We start from the raw sequence: 24158 nt of genomic DNA on the forward strand, positions 1-24158 counted from the left end.
TAAGAAAGGGGAAAATGACTCTCCATTGAAGAAACAAGGCAAGTGGCTTGTATCCCTCCCTTCGATCATAACCAGCTATTCCTCTAAGGGCATGGCTACACTTGCAGTTGTAGAGTGCTGGGAGTTAAACCAGCCTTCGGAGACCGCAGCAGGGAAAACGCTGCCGAGTGTTTACACTCTCAGCTGGAAGCACACTGGCGGGGCCACATTAGCAGCTCTTGCAAGGCCACAAAGAGCAGTGCATTGTGGTAGCTATCCCAGCATGCAAGTGTCTGCAATGTGCTTTTCAAATACGGGGGGGTGGGGTGGAGTGTGACAAGGAGTGTGTTGTGTGTATGTGGAGGGAGAGAGAGTGGGTTTTTGGGGGGCTGAGAGCGTGTCAGCATGCTGTCGTGTAAGTGCAGACAGCAGCAGACCCCCCTCGCCTCTCTCTCACTCACTCACTCACTCAAAGCAAGCAGCATTCCTCAGTAATGGTTCCTTTGTCCCGGAGCGGATAAGCAGCCAGCTGTCAGAAACGGAGCTTTGAAAGGGCATATCCGCATTCCTACAGCGAGTTCAAAACAATGACAAGAGTGGCCACTTGACTTAAGGGGATTATGGGACGTTTCCGGAGGTCAATCAGAGTGCAGTAATGCAACACCTCGTTCACACTGGAGCTGCGGCGCTCCAGCGGGGGGCACAGCAAACGTTATTCCACTCGCCGAGGTGCAATACCAACAGCACTGTAGCCGCGGAGTCAGAGTGCTCCATGTGCCTTGCCAGTGTGGACGAGTAGTGAGCTAGTGCACCCAGGGCTCCTTTATTGCGCTGTAACTTGCAAGTGTAGCCAAGCAAGTCACTGGTTCCAGGTTGATTCTTGCCCTCCACACTTTCTGTGCATTCGGCAAGGGGAGAAGAAACTTGCTGCTGTTAGCTACCACTTATGTACCTATAAAGTACGGGAGCACATGGCAGTATCCTTCTCCCATTGCTGCTTTTAGGCAGAAAATGCTATAATCCATTACAATATAGCCTTTTATTTGACTTCAAGAACATGTTAAAAAAGGTGACAAGAGCAGGATCAATATATAGATCAGCACAGTTGTAACAATTGGATTCATTATTTAGCACTGAGGGTTTTATTCTCCAAAGCCAGACCATAGAGGTACAAGTTTTTAGGCATCAAATCAACTTGATTCCAAAAGGTGCAGCATTTAAGTGAGATCCACTGGTTTATTGGAAAGGTAGATTGTTTCTGCCTTGCCAAAGTTCCCCATAGCACAGTTTCAGCTTATTGATGCTCTAACAGCAGAGTTCTTGCACGTGTGTTTACATAGCATTACACTGCAAAAGCTGCAAAGCTAATACTCTTAAGTTTCATGGGTGGGGGGGCCACAGGACTGTTTGCTATTTATTTAGGATTCTGACAACTGGAACAAGCTGCCTGAGTGTCGATAAAAGGGGTCATTTTCAAAGGGGATTGCAGCTGTACCACAGGAATGAAGTGATTTAAATACCTCATTTATGTGATTGTTTTCATTTGGGAACGGGGATAAGTATACTTTATAAACAATCTCCACTTCAAATTGCAAAGCCAATAGTTCACTGCAAGATGCAATCCAAGATCTAGAAAAATATGGATGGGGTATTTGTTCTGACTTATGCCTCCTCCTTATCGCTCAAATAACCTTCTCCTTTTCACTTTCTAGGTTGAGGCCAGAAGCTCTTATCCATTAGAACTTTGGCTTACTCTATGAAAAGAAAGTATTGGCACATTGTTTACTCTCATTATATTAAGTATCCATGCCCTTTGAATAATGGGGAAAGGAAGGTTTTACTGAGGGATGGTTGTGTGGCACTGAGTGCATTAAAAAATAAATCTTGGATAACGCACAAGGAAAAGGAGGATCAGGAGTAGAAAGAGTGGCTCAGTATGAACACACATCTCAGTCCAAACTGGATCTGGATCCAAAATGAAGTCCTAGCACAGGCATTCTGCAGCGTCTAGAAAGCAATGCCGTCTGACTCAGATGCCAAGTATCTGTTTAGGAAAAAGCATCCATAGCTTATAGAAGCAGGTTTGCTGCCTGAGGTTGACTCTTTAAAGCAGCAAACTCATCTTAATATTAGTGCATAAACAGACAGAGCATTTGGGCAATGCTCAAGGAAGCGGCTGAGTTGTGTTATTTATCAGAGTGAAGTCCCCACAGGAAAAGTCCGTGCGAGCAGTATTGAGGCAGAGAATCACAGTTTACAAATTCAAAGGCAGAATTTCATTTAAGAATACCATGTATCTCTTTAAATGCCTGGCACATTTCCGAAGTGTAAAAGAGGGTAACTTTCCAAATTGTGATTGTTCCTTCTGAAGTTCAGTTTGTGGCACAAGTTCTGCTAATGCACTGGAGTTGTATACGAAAATCATGCCAGCGGGCATCCATTTCACCAGTGTTTTTGTTGTGTCACCATCCTGACCATTTTCAATGCCATGTCCCCTTGATCGGATGGTACCTGCCATAGGGAAAGAGAGTGCATTATTAATTGCTATGCGGAAGCAGACAGCGAGCTCTAGATGTTTCATAGTCACACTAATATTTAGCTTGCTTTTCTAGGACAGCCTTCACCTTGCTCCCTGATATTAGTGCATTGTGAGAGTACCTTCCAAGTGAGGATTGCAGTCAGGTAAAGATGGGGAAACAAAGGCACAGACAGGTTAAAGCAGGGATCTCAAACTCGAATCACCAGGAGGGCCACATGAGGACTAGTACATTGGCCCAAGGGCCGCATCACTGACACCCTCTGCCCCCTCCCGTACCCCACCCCTTCCATGAGTCCCCACCCCTGCTCTGCCTCTTCCCACCCCTTCCCCAAAGTCCCCACCCCAACTCTGCCCCCTCCCTGCCCCTATTCCAACCCCTTCCCCAAATCCCCGCCCCTGCCGCACCTCTTCTCTGCCTCCTCCCCTGAGCATGCAGCTCCCTGCTCCTCCCCCCTCCCTCCTGGAAAGCGCTAAGTGCCTGTAGGTAGGCAGAGGAGCGGGGATGCAGTGCACTGTGAGAAGGAGGAGCGGGGGGGAGGGGAGCTTGGCGGCCCGCAGGAAATAACTCCGGGAGGGTGGGGGGGGGTGCAGGGAGCTTGGCAGGCCGCAGGAAATAACCCAGGGGTCTCAACCACGCGGCACGTGGGGCTAAAGTGACTTTCCCAGGGTCAAACAGGAATATGTGGCAGAGCCAGGAAGAGAAAACAGGTCTCCTAACTCCCAGTTCTATGCCTTCAACAGAGGGCCAATCTTCCTCCCAAGTAGTAAGAACTGACAACATTAGAAGCAAATTCCATGTACCTCAAGCAGATGTACAGCCATGGGAATGTCCCTAATCAAGAAGCAAGCTTAGGTTCTTGCTCTAGGACTCCTGAAAATAAACTGGATGGAGTTCAGAGTTTGGATGTTTTTTGTTTCCAAGGTTGCGGGAAGGAAGACAGCAGGCCTGATTCTGATCTCATGCTAGTTTTACACCAGTGGGAGTAACTTTACTGAAGACAATAGATGTACTCCCATTTAAAAGAAAAGTCAGTGAAAGGATAATCAGCCCTTTAGTCCTGCTTTTTGGTAGTCCCACTGGTAACATTTCTGGAGGGTCATTAAGGGAGAGGATTTATATGTATTACGACTTTTCTGCTAAGGAGGGAAATGAATAGTGCAACTAGCAGGGCATGAGGATGGCGGTTATAAATATACAATGAAAGCCTAAAAGTGACTAATTACGGGAAATTCCACGGCAAGACCAAGAAACAGAAGTGAATTAAGATGGCTGCATTCTGAAACTGTTTCCGGCTGGGAAGCTGCTAGACACAGTTTGGTGGTCTTCACCTAGGGCACATCTTCACTGGCAACGTTAAAGGGCTGCCACGGCAGTGCTTTAACGTGACTTGTGTAGTCGCGGCATAGCGCTCTAAAAAAACCCCAAAAACCAAAAACCAAAAAACCCACCTCCACGAGGGGCATAGCTACCAGCCCTGGTGCACAGTCTACACTGGTACTTCACAGCGCTGAAACTTGCAGCGCTCAGGGGTGTGTTTTTTCACACCCCTGAGTGAGAAAGTTGTAGCGCTGTAAAGTGCCAGTGTAGACAAGCCCTTAAACAAGCCTCAGAGTGTTGACTGAATAGGCTTCTAATATTTGGAGTTTGCAAGGAAAGTGCAATTAAGATTTACCCTCCTCCCATGGTTCTGTATTGTTATACAGAACATAAAGATGACATTTTTCTCAATATAGTAGATACATGTACACTGTGTTACAAAGATGGATGAAATGCAGATTACCGTTCTTTGTTCAAACAATTTAGAGACAGTATTGAATTAAGATCTGATTTTCCATTACCTTATTCAACGGTCAATTAAACCCAAGCAAAGTACTGGGTGTAAAATGCTACCAGACCAGAAAGGCAGCGTTTTACAACCTGTGCTCCACACAATGCATAGTTGTTTACACCAGTACAGAGAAATGAAGAATAAGGCCCATTAAGTCTGTGCTGGGTATTATGCAAAGTCTGAGTGTAAGCCAGATCTTCAAACCAGGAAGATAATTAATCAAAGGAATAATCTACATAGTCTGATTTGGGAGTGTTCATGCAAATGTAGGAAAGCATTTAGCCATATTATGCAGGGAAAGCAGACAGATACATCATTTACAATTAGACTAATATTAGGTTTCTTTTGTCTTTTAGCAAATGTGCTATTTACCATGTGCCCAGCCTTTAGAATCCAGTAGAAGGCCAAGTTCTCATAGGACTTATGGAAAGCAGCTGTCTCAGAGGATTCTGGAGATACATACAGAGCCTTCCATTTTTGTTGGCTGAACTGCTTCAGTTTAGGCCATTTCAGTTTCCGAACCCATGCCTCCTGGCCTAAGTTAGGGATAGAAGAGTTATGTTTCATTATTAATTATTTATAGTAAGGCAGCATCTAAAGATCCCAACTGAGATTGGCGTCCCATTATTCTAAACGCTATATGAACAAATATATAGCAAGTATAGTCAGTCAAAAAATTTTGAATGTTCAAACCAAATTTTTGTTTGCAATCACAAAAAACAACCACCAAAACTTTTAATTAAAAATTTCAAAGGATTTTCTTCCCCATGGGTCAGAGACTCTTGAAAATTCCAAAAGTTGACCCAGAGGTTTTGATCAGTTCTAACCATAGCAGACAGTCCTGCTCTGAAGAGCTCACAATCTAAATAGACAAGACATACCAATAGCGGGAGGGAAAGACAGACACACAGAGGAGCGAAGCAGCTTGTGCCTGGTTACCTAGCACCCTCTCCTAGAGAGATTTCAGAGTAGCAGCCGTGTTACTCTGTATCCACAAAAAACAACAGGAGTACTTGTGGCACCTTAGAGACAAACAAATTTATTAGAGCATAAGCTTTCGTGGGCTATGCATCCGCTGAAGTGGGCTGTAGCCCGCGAAAGCTTGTGCTCTAATAAATTTGTTAGTCTCCAAGGCGCCACAAGTCCTCCTGTTCTTTCTCCTAGAGAGAGACGTCTCTGGGAGAAGTGGCAGCATTAGCAACGCCAGCATATTTTCATTCCCCTTCCCATACAACACCCTGAAGCCCTCCCTTGCTACACAAACACTGGCAGGTAGGAATTCCTCAGCTCAGGGGGGCACATCACAGCAATGTTAGGAGGTTCCCACCAGAATGCATGCTTGGGCAAAATAAGCCTCATTCTGGTTCTAAATGTATACCGATGCCAACACAAGCACAGGTCCTGCACGTTGCTGGATTCCCTGTCCCCAAGGCGGTAGGAATTGAGGCTGTTCAGCACCTTGCAGGATCAAGCTGACAGCACAAGCTGCGATACACAAGCATATATTGGAAACACGGTCTGCATTAGGGCCACTGTTTTGCTGTTTGTTACAGTCGTTCAACCAGGAGAGTCTGAAAAGACAACCTCTGTTCTCAAGAGCAAGCTAGGGAAGAGAAGAGTGTTGAGGCAACAAATAAAGAGACCAGTTCCAGGACATTTAAAAAGGCTATTGTTTTTAAAACCACCGCTCAGTTACTACAGCAATTTATGCTGTAAGAAGTGCAGTTTAATTTTACCTCAAAATTAGCCATTTGTGGCACTCCAATTTGTCTTACCAGTTTTGACATCCTAAATAGCATCTATTTAAAGAATTATTGATTGCTGGGCTGTCCATGAAAAGGAATGGAAAAGGAGAGATTTGGGCCGTCTATTCTTAGCAATTAGGAGCTGAGAGATTACAGCAATAAACTTGGTACAGGAGACTATTTTAATAAAGGAGAAAAAGGAAACAGAATGAAGTCTGGCGGATTTGCTGCAGAGTGAGATATTCCAGCGACACCTAATGTGGACCACAAGTCTTCATTTCACAAGTGCGGAGTCTCTTAAAGACAAGCAAAAATTTTTGAGCAATCATGATGTACATGCGCTTAAGCTGAGCAAGCATGTGCTCTTCGGCAGGTGCACATGTCCTTCAACCCCACCTGCTCCAGACTAATCATTAGGCTCACTCATTGTGTCACTTCTGACACCATTATTAATGGTTTCTGTTGTGGTAACGCCCCGAGTCCTCAGTCAGCATTGGGCCACCTTGTACTAGGTTCTGTACAAACACATAATAAGACATGGTCCCTGCCCCAAAGGGCCTGCCGTTCAATGCAATCAATATCAGTAGGGCAGGAGAAAGAAATGAAATCAATATGTCCAATTTTATATATGCACCAGTCGTGTTTTACATGTATAAATATACAGTCACCTGACTGCTGCTTAGTTTGTGGTTAGTGGGCTAATTATGTGGAGGCATCAAGGAAGAAGTAGGTTGTGAGAAGCATTTGAATTAAAAGGAGGGGGGCATTGGCTTTACTGATAAATTCAGAAGGCCTTTCTCACGTAGGGGGCTGCGTGGAAGAAGGCCCATAAATTCTTGTAGGGGAAGTAGACATAATGGGTGAGCAAGGCTAGAGTGGGTGGGGTGATGTGGTCAAAGGTATGGAGGGGCAGAATTGTGAAGGACCTTAAAGGAGAGGGCAAGAAGCCTCCACCTAATCTAGTGGGTAAGGGGCATCCAGTGGAGGGATTCAAGTAGGTGTGGCTGTGTGTGGGGGGATGGTTACAGAGTCAGAGCATCAGGCCGGAAAGACGATAACTCAGTTATTCGTGCTTTGGGAGATGAGGGGCCACCTCTTTATTTGTGCTATAAAATACCTAGCACGTAGTAAAATAGTTAACAACAAAATATGCCACCAGCATAATCTGTGTTGCTTAGAAAGACATAAGAGAAGACAATGAAGTAAACCACATCCCCAGTAAATGGCTAGGGTTAGACAGGAATAATAATAACAAAAAACAACAAACAACAACAAAAAAAAAACCCCCAGGATCCACCCTTATTGTTGGCTCCATCTCAGGAGTAGCCAGGTTTGGATTGCTGCACTTGGCAAACTACAGTATGTTGACATAGGAGTTGTGCCATAATATGTAATTCAAGAAGCTGGAGGTAAGCATGGCAGAGATGCAACTAATGCGATCAAATTCTTAGAGTGGGGTGATATCTCCTAGCACCAAGTCCCTGTGATCTGAGACCTAGCCCAGCATTTCCCTTCAAACTTAATTTCTGCCTCCCAACTCTGTTGCAAAGCAAGTTTCCAACAGTGAATCCTGTTCCTCATGGAACCATGGTTAGCAGTGTCCTCAGGAGTGAGGGATAGATTCTGAGCTGCACCTCTCAAAGGTACAACTCAGAGGTGCAGCCCAACTGGAGGATGGCTGGGGAGACAAAACTATCATTGTGCCTCCCAAAATCTGGTCTGGATTGGGGGCTTATTCACCCCATAGCATAAATTAGAGCAGCCACTGGGGGCTAACTATTTATAGGCTTATCTAGGGCATTTATCACTGTAGTACCTGAGCATCTCATAATATTCATGAATTATCACTGAAAATTCTGAGGGCAGGGAAAATTTATAATCCCCATTTTCAGATAGTGGAGGAGGAAAGGTGGTGAAACTGAGGCAGAGCTGAAGTGGCTTCACCAAGGGTCACATAGGAAGCTTCTGGAACTGTCTGGAACAGAACCCCTCTCTTCTGAATCCCAAGGCAGTGGCTGCACCGCAAGACAGTCCTTCCTCTTAAGCACTTCATGCTCAGTACTAGGACGGGCAAAAATTTTCTGTCTAAACTGTGTTTCAGCAGATTGGGTATTTTGATTGTATGAAGCTTTTCACAAAAAGCGGCTGCTTCGTGTGGTCGATTCCCCCCGCCCCCCCCCGCCTCCCAACAAACAAAATCTACCATGGAAGCAAGCACATATTGTGAAAAGTTTCATTTAATCTAAATACCAAATGCCTGGAAAACAAAAATATTTTCAATTTGGCTAGCCTGCTGTGGTGCCTCATGGGAATTGTAGTTTGGTTTCCTCACATCCACATTCCTTTTTATGGCTTGGGCTCCCCAGCTGGACTATATCTCCCATGATGCAACCACCTCCCATCACTACCAGGTGAGACTGTGGTGCATCATGGGAGGTGCTGGGTGAACAGAGAGCTCCACCTATAAAGAATGGAAGCATGAGGTACCCGAACTACAACTCCCTGAGGTACCATGGCAGCTTTTCTAAATTAAAATATTCTGGTTTTGGTTTTTGGGGTGTGGAAATCAAAAAGTCAACATTTTCTGCAGGAGGAAGAAAAAAAAAAAAAAAAAGCCTGTTTTCCAAACAGCTCTACTCAATTCCCCTGTTTGCCAGCAGAACTGGTTGCCATGTGGACAGCCTGAGTGTGCAGCTGTTACTTTAGACGGCTGGATGAGAAGAGGCGCGCTGACAGCTTCAGCAGACTGCGCTGCAACTACTGGCACATACGGAAGCTTTGCATAATTTACTGAGTGACTCATTGTGCCCATTTTGGTGCCTCTTTTAGGATGTCTCATACCCCTGTGTATGTTTTATAAGCCACTTGCAACTTCTGAAAGAAACAGTCTTTGTTTAAAAAACTGCTTGAAAGTCACTTTTCAAATCTGCTTTTAGGGATCTTATTTTGCCACAGAAGGGGAGAAAAAAACTGGCCTCATTTACTGCCAGTCACATCAGCACAGAGCTCCCAGCAAAATGAGCTTTAATCTAATTAACTGAGAATTATTTAGGGATAGTTAACTATCCAGCACTGCAAACAGACTTTTCTAGGTTTGCTCAATAGCTTCAGTGGACAGCTACATGGAAGAAGCAGCCGTACCCACCTATGCTTGCTCAAGATGAAAGGCTCCCATAGCCTCGTGTGAGCAGAAAGGAGGGGAACCAAGCCCATGGGTCTGACCAGGCTGGGGTAGTCAGAGGGCAGCCAGCTCCCTCGTGTCCTTCCAAAAAACTATGACAGGGACTCTCCAGGGATGCAAAAATGTGTCTGGAATATATGGGCCATGTTGCTTCTCCCAGCAGCAGTCAGGGTGCTCTGCCAAGAGTACTAAGGGACATCATGGAGGAGGAGCACCAGGAAGCAGTTGGAGGCACTAACCCCTACATAGAGCTGCCCTCCCCTCACTGCACCACAGAATGTGGGGGGGTGGGGAGGGAGGGGAAGGGAAGGAATCTGGATTTTGGTAACTGAATTCCTGGTCTCTTCTGGGAACAAACCCAGCTTAAACCCTCTCCAAGAAAACTATAAAGTGAATAAGATCTATGTGTCTCTTGCCTGTGTTCCTGAAAGGGTGACAGTGTGATTTGTAAGATATACAAATGCACCTCAATGCAGCGGAAGGATAGTCCATTGGGAAATCTGGGTTCACTTCCCTGCTCTGCCACAGACTTCCTGTGTGACCCTGGGTCAGTCTCTTAGTCTTTTCATGCCTTGGTTCCCCATCTATAAAACAGGGAGAATGGCACTGCCCTTCCTCATAGGGGTGTCGTGAGGATAAATACATTACAGACTGTGAGGTGCTTAGGTATTATAGTAGTGGGACCACGTAAGTAATATAGATGGGGGCTTGTATAGGGGCTGCCATACAGATTCAAGTACAAATGTTAATAACCAGTGTACATCTTTCTCTTCAGAGAGAAGAAGAAGAATGAATGCTTACCCATTGTGTCCACAATGAGATCCAGCTGTCCGTTATAGACCGTAACATTGACATTGGCTGCCAGCAGCGCATCCACAATATCAATGACAGGCTTCATGAAGTCTTCAGCCATGTGTAAGAAGACGTCTTCTGACTGACCTGTTCATATGGATCCAAACATGAAAGACAGTGCAATTGACTAAGTGCGTCATCTTTAAACTGTGGCATCAGCAGCGGGGCTTGACAAGAGTTGTGAAATACAATTTGTTGCTGCAGAAAAGCAACCACTAGAACGGTACATTCCAGACCACAGTGATCAGTCTGAGTGACTGGAGAGAAATGGAGAATGGCCAAGTTCCACATACACACAGGGGATATCAAAGCAGCACAGCACATGTTTCTAACAGCACTAAACATGCGGATTTGTCAGTTTCCATCTCCCATTACAGATCTGGAAGGGTCCTGGCAGGTATTCAGCATTGCTTTCTAATGTTTCCCTCTGGTTTGATTTACACCCTCCTTTCCCTGAGCTCTCACAGCACTGGCTTTCTGGCAGAGGAGAATGGCTAGGAATCCTTTTGGCAGACTGAGTTGCACAGATAGTTTTCAGCTGCTCAGGTATGAGGCATACTCTCCCTTCCAGGGTGTGCACCTAGTTAGACCCTAGCAGGCTAGAGAGGAAGTCACAAGGACCAGAATCATGCCTATGCCCATAGGCCTGCCCAGTTCCCTGTTGTGGGTTCTTTTTAGGAGCCTGTCCTACAGTTGGGCCCAAGCAGGATGAGAATTTTAACAAGCAAGTCAGGGAGACTTTGTGGTAGAGCATCAGGACTGCTTTGAACAGACTACAATACTGTGTAAGTGACAAGCTGCCCATAAGAGCCATGTCAGAGGGAAGAGTACCTCCCCATCTGATATAGTCAGGAATGATTCTCAGCTTCTTTCGGATGGGTCCATTCATCAGGTCACTTAAGCTGTCCTTATGCAGACGTTCGACATGGCGCTGATAAAGTTTAACTGAAAGGAAAGAAAAGAGTTTATTCTGCAGCACAGGGTGTTGGATTTAAAGATGATAGATAGGCACTAAGATGGTATCTGATAAACAAACACCACAAGGCAAAAAACAAGTTTTACCAAGGCTCATTCAGTTCAGATCTAAGAAACTCTTTTCTACTGAATCTGCAATAGTACACAGAGAAAGAGACTTGCTGCTTTTAAGAGGTCTACAGTAGAAGATAGAATCAGCCTATAGCATGGTCAAAAGATAGATGAGGAACAGAGTCATTATCTTGTTCTTTTTTCTGCCAGTGCATATTGTTCCCAACACTACATTTCTGGGGCTAAGTTTCTGCTTTAGCTAGTAAGCCTGAACATAAACTCTTCTCATCACCAGACGAGTTAGTTTTGAGCTGCAACCACTTGTTACTTTTAAAAGTAAGCAGGGCTCTTCACCACATCCCTCCACCCCCATCTGTCTCTGGGAGCCAACAGAGACGGTAATAAAAACAATTATTTTATTTCCCTGTAAATATTTAAAGGCGATGAAGAAGTGATGTCGTGAAGGCTGATGGAGGCCAGTGTCTAATCAGATCATCTTATTCAAGTGTTTGGAGGACATAATTAGTTCATAGGTTGTGAAGCTCCAGAGTAATGTATTTACTACTGCCCGTGACTAATATCCAGAGGGCACAGGGTGTATTTAGGTGGAAGTATATGCCACAAAAGAGCTGTGGTATATCCCTCAAGAGGATTCTTCAACCCCTCCCTGTATGGAGGCCAGTAAATTCAGTACTTGAGAACACTCGGCATCTTCGCAAGATGTGGTAGCCACAGACAGTAGCCTACCACCTACAACCACAGGTCTGGGTGCTCAGCACCTCTGCATATCAGGCTCTTGGAAGCTTAACTTCATAAACATGCTCCCCTCAGCTTACTAAGATTGATATTTTCATGTTTCGAGGCTTTGAGATCTGGAGACTTCTTGGCTAGGATGTTATAGAAATTCACGTTGTCCGTATTCTGAAAGAGTGAGAGAAGAATATATATCAGACTGGACATTTTATTTCAATAGCTATAAGAGAAACATCTCTCTAACACATGAGGGTTGCACTCTCTCCGCAGACCAGAGATGGGTCAATGTTCCCTACTTAAATGGGGCCCTGTTCTGTTCCCTGTTCTGGCCCCTATTTTGAGGAAGGCCTTTTTGGAAGGGCCTTTGGTACCTTGCTCCCCTCCTTTTTGATGATGGATTTTGGGAAAGGGCTTTTTCCAGTTCCCAAAGTTCACATACAACTGTGTTTGAGAGAGAGTGAGGGAGAGCATACACCTTGCTACTGATTTTCTTTCCTAGCCTTGAAGAGACAGGAATCTCCTGGAATCCCACCACCCCATCCATGGCTCCAGAGACTTTCCACCAGCTGCAGCCATAGCCTCAGTGCCACCGATATCCCAGATGCTCCCTTCAGCTAGACCTTGCTCAATATGAGGCTTCCCATTTCTCAGTTTCCTCCTATCACATCAGCCTCAGCCATCCCATGTGCTCCCTTTTAATAGTGTCAATCAATATCTGGCATCCATATTCTGGAACAACTGATGCAACCAATTCATCATATCTAGATGAATCCAAGAACTGTGGATTCACCACATCCCTAATACAGCCAACAGACTGGACATGGACCAGAGAAGAGGTGTGTTTCCATTAAAGTTACTCAGAATTAAAAACAAGACCCAACAAATTTCCCATAATTAAATTTTAAATATTTAGATGTTCTGATGTAGAAGTCAGAAATCATTCCATTGCAACAACCAAAGAGGAGCAGCTGTGCCATCCCTGTTACATACACATTGCAGCTGGGAGGAATGGTTACACGGGCTTGGAGAGAAAGGCAAAAAGATAGCCAAAGTATCATGCCAGAGCATGAAATGAGGAAGTGAAACCAGTCATGCACAGAACACTAACAACTGCAAGACAGCCAGAAACGAGAAGTAGTTTTTAGCTTAGTCTTTCAGTTTTAGTACAGCATTAGGTGACTTTTTTTTTTTAAAGTCACATAAGTGAACCATATCACTGTAAAACACCTACTTTGGCCCAACCAACCAGGTTTTTAAAGTTAAGCTTGAGTAGTACCACTGAAGTCAATGGGCTTATTCATGTGCTCTAATTTAAATAATCTGTTTAAGTGCTTTACTGAATCAAAACCTTAGTGTTGTACTGCTTTGCACACATCTGGGCCTCATTCTCCATTGCCAACCACCTTGGGTAGTCATTTACACCAGTGCAAAGAGAGCATTAAATGCTTTCAAGTCAGCATGGTAGCACACGGAGTGCACTGGTGTGAACAACTGTACAAGGAGCGGGGTAATAGAAAATCTGGCCTATCTGTACATTAATAGCAGAGCGTTACCTGAATTTGTTCATTTCCATAAGCCATTAGCATAAGTTACTTACTAATGTTGATGCCAGACAGTATTTTCTTACCTGTTCAACTACTTCCTCGGTTTGACTCCAGAGCTCAGTGGCCAGTGTGTATTGCCCTTTATTCACTGCATTCATGACCTTTTTGGCAGCAGCAGTCACCTCCACTAGACCTTGATCATCAAGGAGAGACTGGAATGCAAACAGGGAGAGACCAACCAATTGCTCATGGAAAGAATTTGATTTGAGGTCATAAGTCAACGTCATGCCCTGTTAATTACCAGTATAATTACCAGTATACTGGTTGAAAGCTAACCTAGAAATGGAAGTCCCCTCTTGGATTTAAATTGTATAGTGTAAGGTCTTGAATGAAGCCTTAAAAACCAGAACAATTATTGCAAATAGCTGAGATGGAACAGATACTTACAGTGCTGTAAAGGTACGGCCCCCAGGAAAGCACAGAATCTAGAGAAACAAAATAGGTTTCAAGGATCTAATAATTTCTCCAACAAAATTTTCCCTCTAAAATAGCAGGAATAATAGTGATGGCAGCATAGAGAGGCAAAGATGAATTACTCAATAAAGAGACATTGTCAGATCAAATTTAGAACAAAATTTAGGCATTGAAGCTGTTTACAAAATCTAAACCCACCACCATGACATTAGCTCTCCACATGTTAGCCAATGGAAGCCGTTTAAAGCAACCAACAGACATTTCTCCTGCAGCATTTGCAACTCAAACATTGCAGCACAGTGCTAGTGCATGAGAACACATAGACAGATTTGTGTAGTCAATGTTCACCTGTTTGCAAACAGTGCAAGAGGACAAAAAAATATAAATAAGTCAGATTTTTGAGGATAAGTTATAAGATAGGGTAGGGGAAGATTGTTTAAGGTAAGCCTACAGCACCCCACTCTTCTAACTTCCCGCATCTAAGTCCAGATCCTCCAATGGGGCTTGCCCATGTAGATCTCACTGCAGGATCAGTACCCTAAGAAATGCTTTGATGTGGTCCTTCATCTCCACCTCTTTCTCCCCAAGCAAACAGTCATCCCAGCTTTGTTGACTATCACACTGCTATGGCTGGTGGCTTCTAATGTTAGTGGTAAATTTAGAGACGGTTGGTAAAACGCAAACAGTAGTTTAAAAGCCAGATGTGGTGGAAATTTAGAAACACTTAGACCTCCCGACGTAAAGCTCCCTACCTACTGTAAAGGCTAGTGGTAAAACAAGCATTTTCCTACCTGCCATTTTTTAAGTGTGCTTGGATAACATAAGGCCAAAGTATTCAAGAGTGGACACCTTTGATATGCTGTTCAGAGGTGCAGGGTTCAGGTGGAGTCATGAGTTCTCAGTATTTCTGAGAAATCATGCCTCAAGCAGTCTCACATTTGAGTTTCACAGTTTCTGGATGCCCAAAGTCAATGGCCCCCAAATCAAGGAGCATGCCAAATCAGTTGCAGTCTTGTGAATCCTTCAGTGGCTAAGCCTTAACTGAAGCATTTGTTTACTGAAACACTTCAGACCTTTTAGTGACTTTTAGGGACACTCCCCTGCCACCCATCTAAAGGAACATGAGTTTGTTACGAGCTTTGTCCTGAGGCCATTTTGAATTTCTGACCCCTCTAGACTGGGGCTAGTTTAATTACAGCTCCTTGAAACATCAATGTACATTTACCCTGATTAGATTTCCTACATTCACTGGAGATCTGCTCCATTTAAAGTCGGTACAGACAGAATTCAAGACAGATGTGGGCTTTTTGGGGAGAGGGAGAAGTTCACAAAAATCCTATAAACATACCTAGAGGAGAAATCCATGAATCTCCGAGAGCAGCCCCAACAAAATTGCACTCTATGCTCCCATTGTGAATAGCCTTTAAAAATAACGTAAAGAGAGCTTTTAACGCACATTTAGGTAAAAAAGGATCTTCTACCTAGTTCTTCTCCTTAACCAGCAAATGGTAGAAACAGACTTCACAATGCAAGATAAGCAGAAGTGCCTTTGTGTTACAGGAAACAACCCTTTCATTTTAACTAGCATCAAGACACAATGACAAATGAGATCTGATGAGAGTCCGTTTATGTCCCAAATGACTATCAATTCATCATTGTCTTAGTAAGAGGAGGCTCTGTAAGAGTCGCTGAATTCATTCTTGAATTTCATGGCCTGACAGGATTACCACAGGATAAGACAACAGCACCAGAGGAGGCTCAAGTGCAGAAGGAAGGTAGGAAGGGAGTACATGGTTTGCATATACACTGTATCTATAAAAGCCAGTTATGGAAAAGCTCAAAGTTTTATGAAATTTCTAATTCAGTGTGAGCCTTTGAGAATAAGCTGCTTCTTTTAGTGATCTCGAGTCCTCAAGAGCCTTGTCACTTGTCAGAGACAAATGGTGTATTCAAGGCTTTGTTGAATCATCCGAGTCAAGCAACAGACTCTGGGCTAGAGAATTTATGAGGCAGATTTTCAAAGGCACAAATGAGAATTGGGTGCCCAACTCCTACTGACTTCCAGTGGGAGTCGAGCACCTACCTACCCTGTGTGCCTTTGAAAATCAACCCCAACAAGGCTGCCTCTGGTCCATTTAACCCCTGAGACCTGGGGCACAATGTAGTCATTTTCTAGTTATCCACTTCTTAGCTTGGCTAAGATCTTTCTCTTCTACAGTGAAGAAAGTTTACTCTCTAAAAAATGAAAAAGCTTCTACTCAAAAACAAAAATCAACACACCATTAGACCTTTCTTTAAGACATGAGAAATACACATGCCCCCAAGGAAGACGCTGTTATTCACTCACATAGGGAAGGAACTGCTTTACCTTGTACAGCTCTAAAGCGATACCAGCTGCCATTTTTCCTCCATAAGATTCTGAGAAGATGTAGAATGGAATAGTCTGGAAAAGGAAACCATACAATAAGGCTATTAGACTCCCAGCACAATATACATTTTGCCCACCCTCCGCCACCCACATAAAATCCAAACTGCACCTGCTCATCCCTCAAACACTCGATATTTTGTTTGTTCATTCTGAGTTGCACCTAGAGAGGATACGATCCTACAATGCTGTACGCACAGAGCTTCTTTGTCTTCAGTGGGGCTCACTACAGGCACAAGAATCCACCAGCCTGAATGGAGGACTGGGGCCAAGGACAGAAGCACAAATAAATGCAGCTGCAATAGATGTCAATTAGACATCCAATTTCACCTTTAAGTCAGCGGGAGAAAAAAAGGACATGAGTTGTGCCTGCAGGTTTAAAACGAACAATAGGAAGTACTTCTTCACCCAATGCACAGTCAACCTGTAGAACTCGCTGCCAGGGGATGTTGTGAAGGCCAAAACTAACTGGGTTAAAAAAAAATTTAGATAAGTTCATGGAGGATAGGTCCATCAATTGTCATTAACTAAGGTGGTCAGGGATACAACCCCTGCTCTAGATGTGCCTAGCCTCTCACTGCCAGAAGCTAGGAGTGGACGACAAAGGATATATCACTCGATGATTGCCCTGTTCTTTTCATTCACTCTGAAGCACCTGGCGTTGGCCTCTATTGGAAGACGGATACTGGGCTAGATGTACCATTGGTCTGAGACAGTATGGCTGTTCTAACGTGCAGTAACGTGGCGTATGCTACCTTCTGGAGAAGCTGTTTTCTTCCTCTGTCTAGCTGTTTACTAATCCCCTCTGATGCCTTGGTTAGAACCACATTTTTCTTTAATGCTATTAAACAAAATTAGAGTTCCTTACCTGGAATTCTTTCATCAACTTGAAGAATTCTTTAAGAAGAACCAGCATATCGGAAGATACAGTGGAGAGATCTTTTGCAAACGCATTACTATCATTTGAGTAACTGAATCCAGTGCCAACAGGATTATCGACAAACAGTACACTGGCTGCCTGCAGCTATACAACCAGGAGAAAATAGATTTGTATGAAGTCTCCATTCAATTACCAATACGTGCAGATTTCCCCTTTCCCCAGTCTCAGATGTGTATTACAGACAAATTCACCGAACTATGTTTCCTCCACCAAATCAAATGGTTAAGCCTATGCTTCAATGAGCTGCTCTTAGCAGCCGTTTCCCCAAATACAGCATTTTAGGGATAAAATATTCAAAGATAAGCAAGTTATTGCAAACATGTGGAGGAGGATGGTTCGATACCACTTTAAATGTGTTTGTTGGATTAAAAGTAGAACTACAGAAAAATTTTATCTTGGGACATGCTGAATTTAAGATGGACACTGTACTGCTTGGGGCATTTTTATCCTGGTCAATCACCTGACTAAGAAAGCAAGAATCTCATCTGTAAGTCAATGAGTGCAAGCTAAGATTACCAATCATAAGCTTTCTACTATACCCAGGTTGTATTTCTTGGTTTCAGTTCTGCATCCAAGGGACCAATTTCTTCAAAGTTCCCAAATCCACAGCCTGAAGCTCCTGGACCTCCCTACGGGGGAAAAACAAAACAAGAAAGCTGATTAGAATCTGGGGAATCAAGACAAACCAATAGAGTTAGATCGCTGGAGTTACACAGCAATAGTTTGGGTGCTGCATGCTAAAATGCAAAGGGAGCCCCTGTCTTCCTTCATTATATATATATGCCCTGTTTGTGGAGAGAGGAATTTAAAAGACTCAATCATTAATCTGTGAAAGCATTTGATTATCTTTAGGCTAGGCAGATACCATTCTGAAGCTTTTCTTCCCATCCAGAGCTGAGCACACTTCAGGGCAGTAGGTTATGGAAGAGTCAGCTACTGAACTGGTGCATGCATAAGAGTCACTTTTCCCCAGGTGCACAGCATGTGCACTACACATTGCAGAATTAATCTAGAATTTGAAAGACTGAGTCAACTGGTGGATTATATTCAACATTAGCTCCTGTAATATAGTGTCTAGGATTTGTGTGTGTGTGTGTGTGTGTATTATACACACACACACCCCATTGCCTTGAACTTCTCTGATTGGATAGAACTGGTCTCCACTCTAAAATAAAAAGTCCCAATCTTTTCCCTCTCTCCATACAGAAATCTCTCTAGGCCTCTTATCATTTTCACCAATTGTCTCTGACTTCAGACAGTTGGATCTGCTCTTTAGTTATGCGTTCGCAGGGTGCCTAGCACAAAGGGATTGAGGCCACTAAGTGCAATCACAATCCAAAGAATAACGAACTGTCTTGATTTCTGCTACATGCTTCTTGATATAGGGTGATCAGAATTAAACACATATTCCAGGTGAAGTGTCCCATTAATTTAGATAATTGCTTGACAACATATTCAGTATTCTTTTCTAACCTGAAAACCTAGTTCAGACAGGACTCAGAGAATAAGTCATAGCTCAAAATCTTATTTCTGTGTAGCTAGAATATCATGGCAGATCAGTATGCTGAATGGTACAGAAATCAAGATTCCTTTTAAAACGGCTTTCACAATATCTTACCTGAAGCCACATAATGAGAGGTAGTTCCGTGAAATTTTTGGCAGAGTTGTTTGCATAGTAGAGCCACCAGAACATGCTTGCATTGCTTCTGACTGTTACATACCCCCATGCTTCTTTCTGTTCTTTTGATTGCTTTATAACTGCACCTAAAGAAAAGGGGTATCCGATTCAGTTAGTAGAGTGGGCATTTGACCAGTCCAAAAATAATTGGTCAACGACAGGTCAAGTATTGTCAAATCGTCAAATATTTTACAGAACTAATTTATTATAACAGTAACAACAGTAATAAAAAAGAAAAAGACTTTATGGTCTGCAGTAGGCTAGGCCTTAGATAAATACTTATGCCTAACTACAAAAAGTAAGTTCTTAACTCAGTTATTTTAACTCAGACAAATATGAAACACAATGAAATGAAGTTCTAAAAAATGAAAGAATGGCACCATGATGCAATCACAAAGGTAGGTCACTGCCTATATCAGAGCATTCTTGTTAGGATAACTGACGGTGATCAAATAATAGCTGGTCAGTTGACATTATTTGTCAACTGACCAGCTTGCCAAACCTAAATTAGCATGTGAAACATTTGACCTTGAAACATTTGACCAACAGAGACTTGGCCGAGACCCATTAGTTTTAATTTTGGGTGTGGTAATTACAAACACTCTCATTCAAAGATATTTACTACTGAACAAAACACCTGAATCCTGACTCCACTCACACTTCCACCCAAATCCTGCAAATATTTAAGCACTTGCATAACTTTGACTTCATCATGTCTACCCACAGGAATGAAGTTATGCATGTACTTAAGCGTTAGCAGGATTGGGGCCTTCCATTATCTTTACCACCAGTGCAGCTGTCCAAATGCTGGAATAAATTTTCTAGAACACACATGCCTTTAAGTACTTGCAAAGAGCAGGGCTGAAATACTGGTGCCATTGAAGACAATGTCAAGTCTTCCATTGACTGTAATGGGGCCAAGATTTCAGCCTCAGGGTATAACAGTTTGGTCCCAGTCTTACAAGCACGATCAAATCATGTTATTGTAGTATCCAAATATTGTTAAGTTTAGGGCCCTAAGAAAAGTCATCATTAGGGCCTGATCCAAAGTCCAGTGAAGGCAGCTGAAGACTCATATTAACTTCAATGGGCGTAATCTACTATGGTGTATGATGCAGATGCGTTGTAGGGAGCAGATCTTTAAAGCTTAAACCCCTCCCTAGTCTTCTTTATCACAAAATAGTCACTAGAACAATATGGACTGTCCAGTAACTGAGAAGCAGGTTGGTCAGTAAAGATGCCCTAGTGCATAGTACTGGAATGATTCCATCTATTTTGTCAGAAATTTGGGTTAAGAACTACTCCACATCTGTGCAACAGCAAGTTAAAGTGCTTGCTTATTCTGAATGGGCGCTGTTTCACTTGGATTTCAGGAGCAGCAGCATGAATGGCCTTGAACGAGCCTACAATCTGCTAGCAGTGTTATCAGAATGTTTTGAAAACACTGCAAGTAGAGGAAGGGTTACCATGTAGAATGATGTTATAAACAGAATTGGTTTAGCCATGTTCTCTTTAGCTCTGAAGTGACTCTTTGATATTTTTCTTGATACTTTGTAGCATCAAGAATCCACATTCATTCTTACTGTCAAGATGGACTTCAGCGCATCAGTTCACATCGTGTCATGGTTTCAAAAATAAGGATAGCACCCTCGACCGGTCCTCAGCATTAGACTGTGTCATTAGTTGACAAGCTATTTGGGACTATTAACATCACCTAAAAATGCTATCTGCTTTGAAGTGCAACAATGCGTTTGCCTTATACTCAAGAAAAAGTCTCTGCTGCTCAATCAAGCAATGACCTCCGAGAGAGAGTTTGGTATCAAGCTCTAAAGACCTATGGCCCTGACACTACAATTGGATCCAGAACAGCAGACCATGTGCCTATGGGGAGGCTCACTGAAGTGGATGCAAGGATCTGCATAGGATCCAGGTCCAGTTGCAGGATAGGGGCCTTAATTTTCAGGCAGCTTCACTTCAGGGAATACTCCATTACCCAGTATCAAAGAGCTTGGATCACAGAAGCTGAAGGTGGAAGCCAAAAGGCCAGGCCACAAGAATCTTGTGGTAGGAAGGAAAGTCAGCCTCAAGTAAACTAAAATGTTTGCAATTAAACCACATAAATTTCCCAGTAGAAGTGTGCTTCTAACTTTAAATCAGTTATTAGGAGTTAACTGGGCAGTTGCTTACAATGGTCAACATCGGTGTGTCTTGAAGTTATTTTTCTAACTTCAGGAAAAATCCTGAAGCTGGGCTTGAAAGCAGTTTAACAGCTGAAGTGCAGAGGGGAGCCTAATTTTTACAAGGCCTTGTCTTGTTTATAACCCCCTAAATGTTGCATTATACAATTGCTTGCAGTAAATCAGAGAGGTGCAATTTGAACAAGGAATATTGTTTTTTCAGCTTGTTAACTCTTTGTTAGTCTCTAAGGTGCCACAAGTACTCCTTTTCTTTTTTCCTTTTTGTGTTTTCAATTTATTTTGTTATTTCAAGAACTCTAGCGGTCCAGTGAGATCATCAATTGTATGACCCCTCATCTAAAACCTAGGCTAATAGATCATGTGCATTGACAATTATCCACATAAGACAAACAATGTCTCCCCACCTATATCTTATCAATAGCCCTGACAGTAAGCTCCAAAACGTCTCAGTTACATTATTCTTAGTTTTATCTGAGAAAAGTTTTTAAAGTATTTATCTGAGAAAAGTTACACAACAGAGACTTATCTTCACTTGTCCTGGGAGACCAGGGATGGTGGGGAGGGTGAGAGAATCAGCAGAGTTTAGAGCATTAGATTCCATCTAAATCCTGTTCTATGTAACAACCTGGCATCTTTAACCCACCCCACACTAGGCTGATGCTTTTCAGCTAGGGGCAGTGGACCCTTTTCTCCAGGAAAAAGGTCAGCCACATAATAAACACTGTCACTATAGCTTAAGGTTGCACAGCACAGAGCTCTAAATTAAAGAGAGGCACATCATGTTCAAATTAAAGCACCACCCCCAACAAAAATTTTTTTGACACACCTGATTTTCAAACTTGATCCCCAAACCTACAATCCTGAGGTTGTGCAGACTGACCCATGCAGAGTTCTATTAAAGTCCATGGGGCTCCATGTGGGGCAAAGGGCCATCCACATGTTCCTTATTGAAGGATCAGGGCTTCGGACAGCAGTTCTTATGCATACCACATACATAAAAGACTGCCTATCACTTCAGTAATGCAAGGCTACTTTTATGGGAGTAAAAAGAAAGAGCTACTCCTACGGATGGGTGGGGTGCAGAATACTCCTGCAGCAGATGTAAATGTACGTTCTAGGACACTGGATCAGATCCGTGACTCACACAAATACTTGCCATTGATTTCAGTGGGGGTACTTACATGTGGTGAAGTTACATATATTCTTAGGGCCTGACCCTGAACACGCTTGGTAACTTTTTCCATTGCGAAAGACTAAGAGAACAGCCAGAGCGTTCCAAGAAAGGGATTACATAATTAACGTCGCTGGCTAGGCAAAGCTTTAACCAGTGTGAGCCTGGAACAGACCCCCTTAAAAAAGGCTCAGACTTTGAAAGCGCAGTACAAAATTCTCAGCACATCTGGATTTAGATGCTTCTGCCAGGGCCTAGCACAAAAAATATCTGGGGGGTGGGTATGTAGGGTAAAAGGAGGCATCATTCATTCCTTAGTGTTCACCTAACAACAATAAATGCCTGAAAGTTCAGCAAGCCATAAAACAGTCGGTTTAGAGCAAGTTTAGGAGAAAGGTGCTTGCGAGTAATGTCCATCACCCCTAGCTTCAATAACTCCTCATGGACACTCAGCCCCCTACCAAACATACCTGAGCCCAACGTCAGCAGGAAAAGCAGCGGGATAACATGTTGGCTAAGCAGCAGCTCCATCTCTGCAGCAACTGGGGAGTTTCCTGACTGAAAATCATATGACTCGGGTCTCTAGTCAGCTGCGTAGTGAAAAGGGAAGTGCTGGCTCTCTGGTTGTAAAGGGAGCCGGTTACTGCCCCAGGGCGCCCTCTCTCCTCCCCTGCATGGTCAATACAACAGACATCTGTGCTGCAGTCAAGATGCCAGTTACACTTAACATGGTTCTATCTGCGCGGCTAGATTTAGCTGCCTTGCCAACCTGGCTGATTTCCCCATGTTATGCTACAGAATTTACAGGGCTTGTCTATTGAGAACTACTGGTTTTTCTGATGCTGGACACTAAATCCAGCCTGTGAGATGAGGAAAGGAATTGTGTATAAAATCACCGAGTGATTTGTGTGTGCTAAAAGGATTTACAATCATTCTATTTCCACAACTTTTCTAGTGATTTAGGTTTTCCAAATTCATTCTTCCTGGAGAAATAATCCTAAGGAAATATTTCTCTCTCCTTCTCTCTCTCTCTCTCTCTCTCTCTTTTAATGCCCACATATCTCAGATTCTCATTTCATGCTATTCAGATTTGACACTTTCTAGAAGAACTACTTGCTCTTCTCTTGCAGACCCAAACCAAAAGCATTTATGTACAAGAGTAATTTTTCTCATGTGAGCAAGCCCACTGAAGTTAATGAGACTCCACATATACATAGGGCTCTACCCTGTAAATCTGACTGCAGTATCATGGATTTAAGATGTTAATATCAGTTCTCCTAAGAACATAGGAGCAGAATTGTTTTACATGATTAACTTTACATGGGATGTGTTGGGGGGATAAAGGTGGGGGGGGGGGACACAGAGAGTTTAAGTGATAATTAAGGCTTTGGTCCTGCATCTGGCTCCACCCAGCTCTATTTTAATGCCCATGCACAGTCAGCTGCAGGAGCAGGGTCTGAAACAGACACTCCTCTGTGCCAAGGTGGTAATATTTTTATTGGACCAACTTCTGTTGATGAGAGAGACAAGTTTTCGAGGCGCACAGAGCTCGTCTTCAGATGGCTCCTCAGTGCCCAAATTCTCATGAATGTCACTATGAAAAAGAGGAAGTAGGGAACAATATTGGAAAGGTGGGCCCTGATCCTGTGCTGAGCTCCGTAGTCGTCAAAATAAATACTGCGGTAAAACCAAAGTCGATAAAACTCACAATAGTTACTGAAGATCAAGATGAACACACTTGTGATCGAGTGAGTGACAATCCAGTCATTCCCTGCGGCAGCGTGCACTGTTCTCGGGCTGCAGTTCGCCGCTGCTGCCGACAGG

At 43.4% G+C, this 24158-nt stretch overlaps 1 protein-coding gene across 1 annotated transcript; it reads right to left on the minus strand.

Moving 5' to 3' along the window:
• Positions 1-1003: 1003 nt before the first annotated feature.
• On the minus strand, positions 1004-24094 carry SCPEP1 (serine carboxypeptidase 1). Its single transcript, XM_007055115.4, has 14 exons — positions 24043-24094; positions 22805-23004; positions 18906-19051; positions 17827-17916; positions 17216-17371; positions 16291-16365; positions 15271-15343; positions 13896-13933; positions 13532-13660; positions 11988-12072; positions 10957-11070; positions 10075-10212; positions 4720-4883; positions 1004-2490 (listed from the first exon to the last, which is right to left on the minus strand). The coding sequence occupies exons 2-14, from the start codon at positions 22863-22865 to the stop codon at positions 2422-2424; spliced, it is 1338 nt and encodes a 445-aa protein (XP_007055177.2). The 5' UTR covers positions 22866-23004; positions 24043-24094; the 3' UTR covers positions 1004-2421.
• Positions 24095-24158: the final 64 nt, after the last annotated feature.

This window comes from Chelonia mydas, chromosome 14 (genome assembly GCF_015237465.2).
Source record: "Chelonia mydas isolate rCheMyd1 chromosome 14, rCheMyd1.pri.v2, whole genome shotgun sequence".
NCBI lineage: Eukaryota > Metazoa > Chordata > Testudines > Cheloniidae > Chelonia > Chelonia mydas.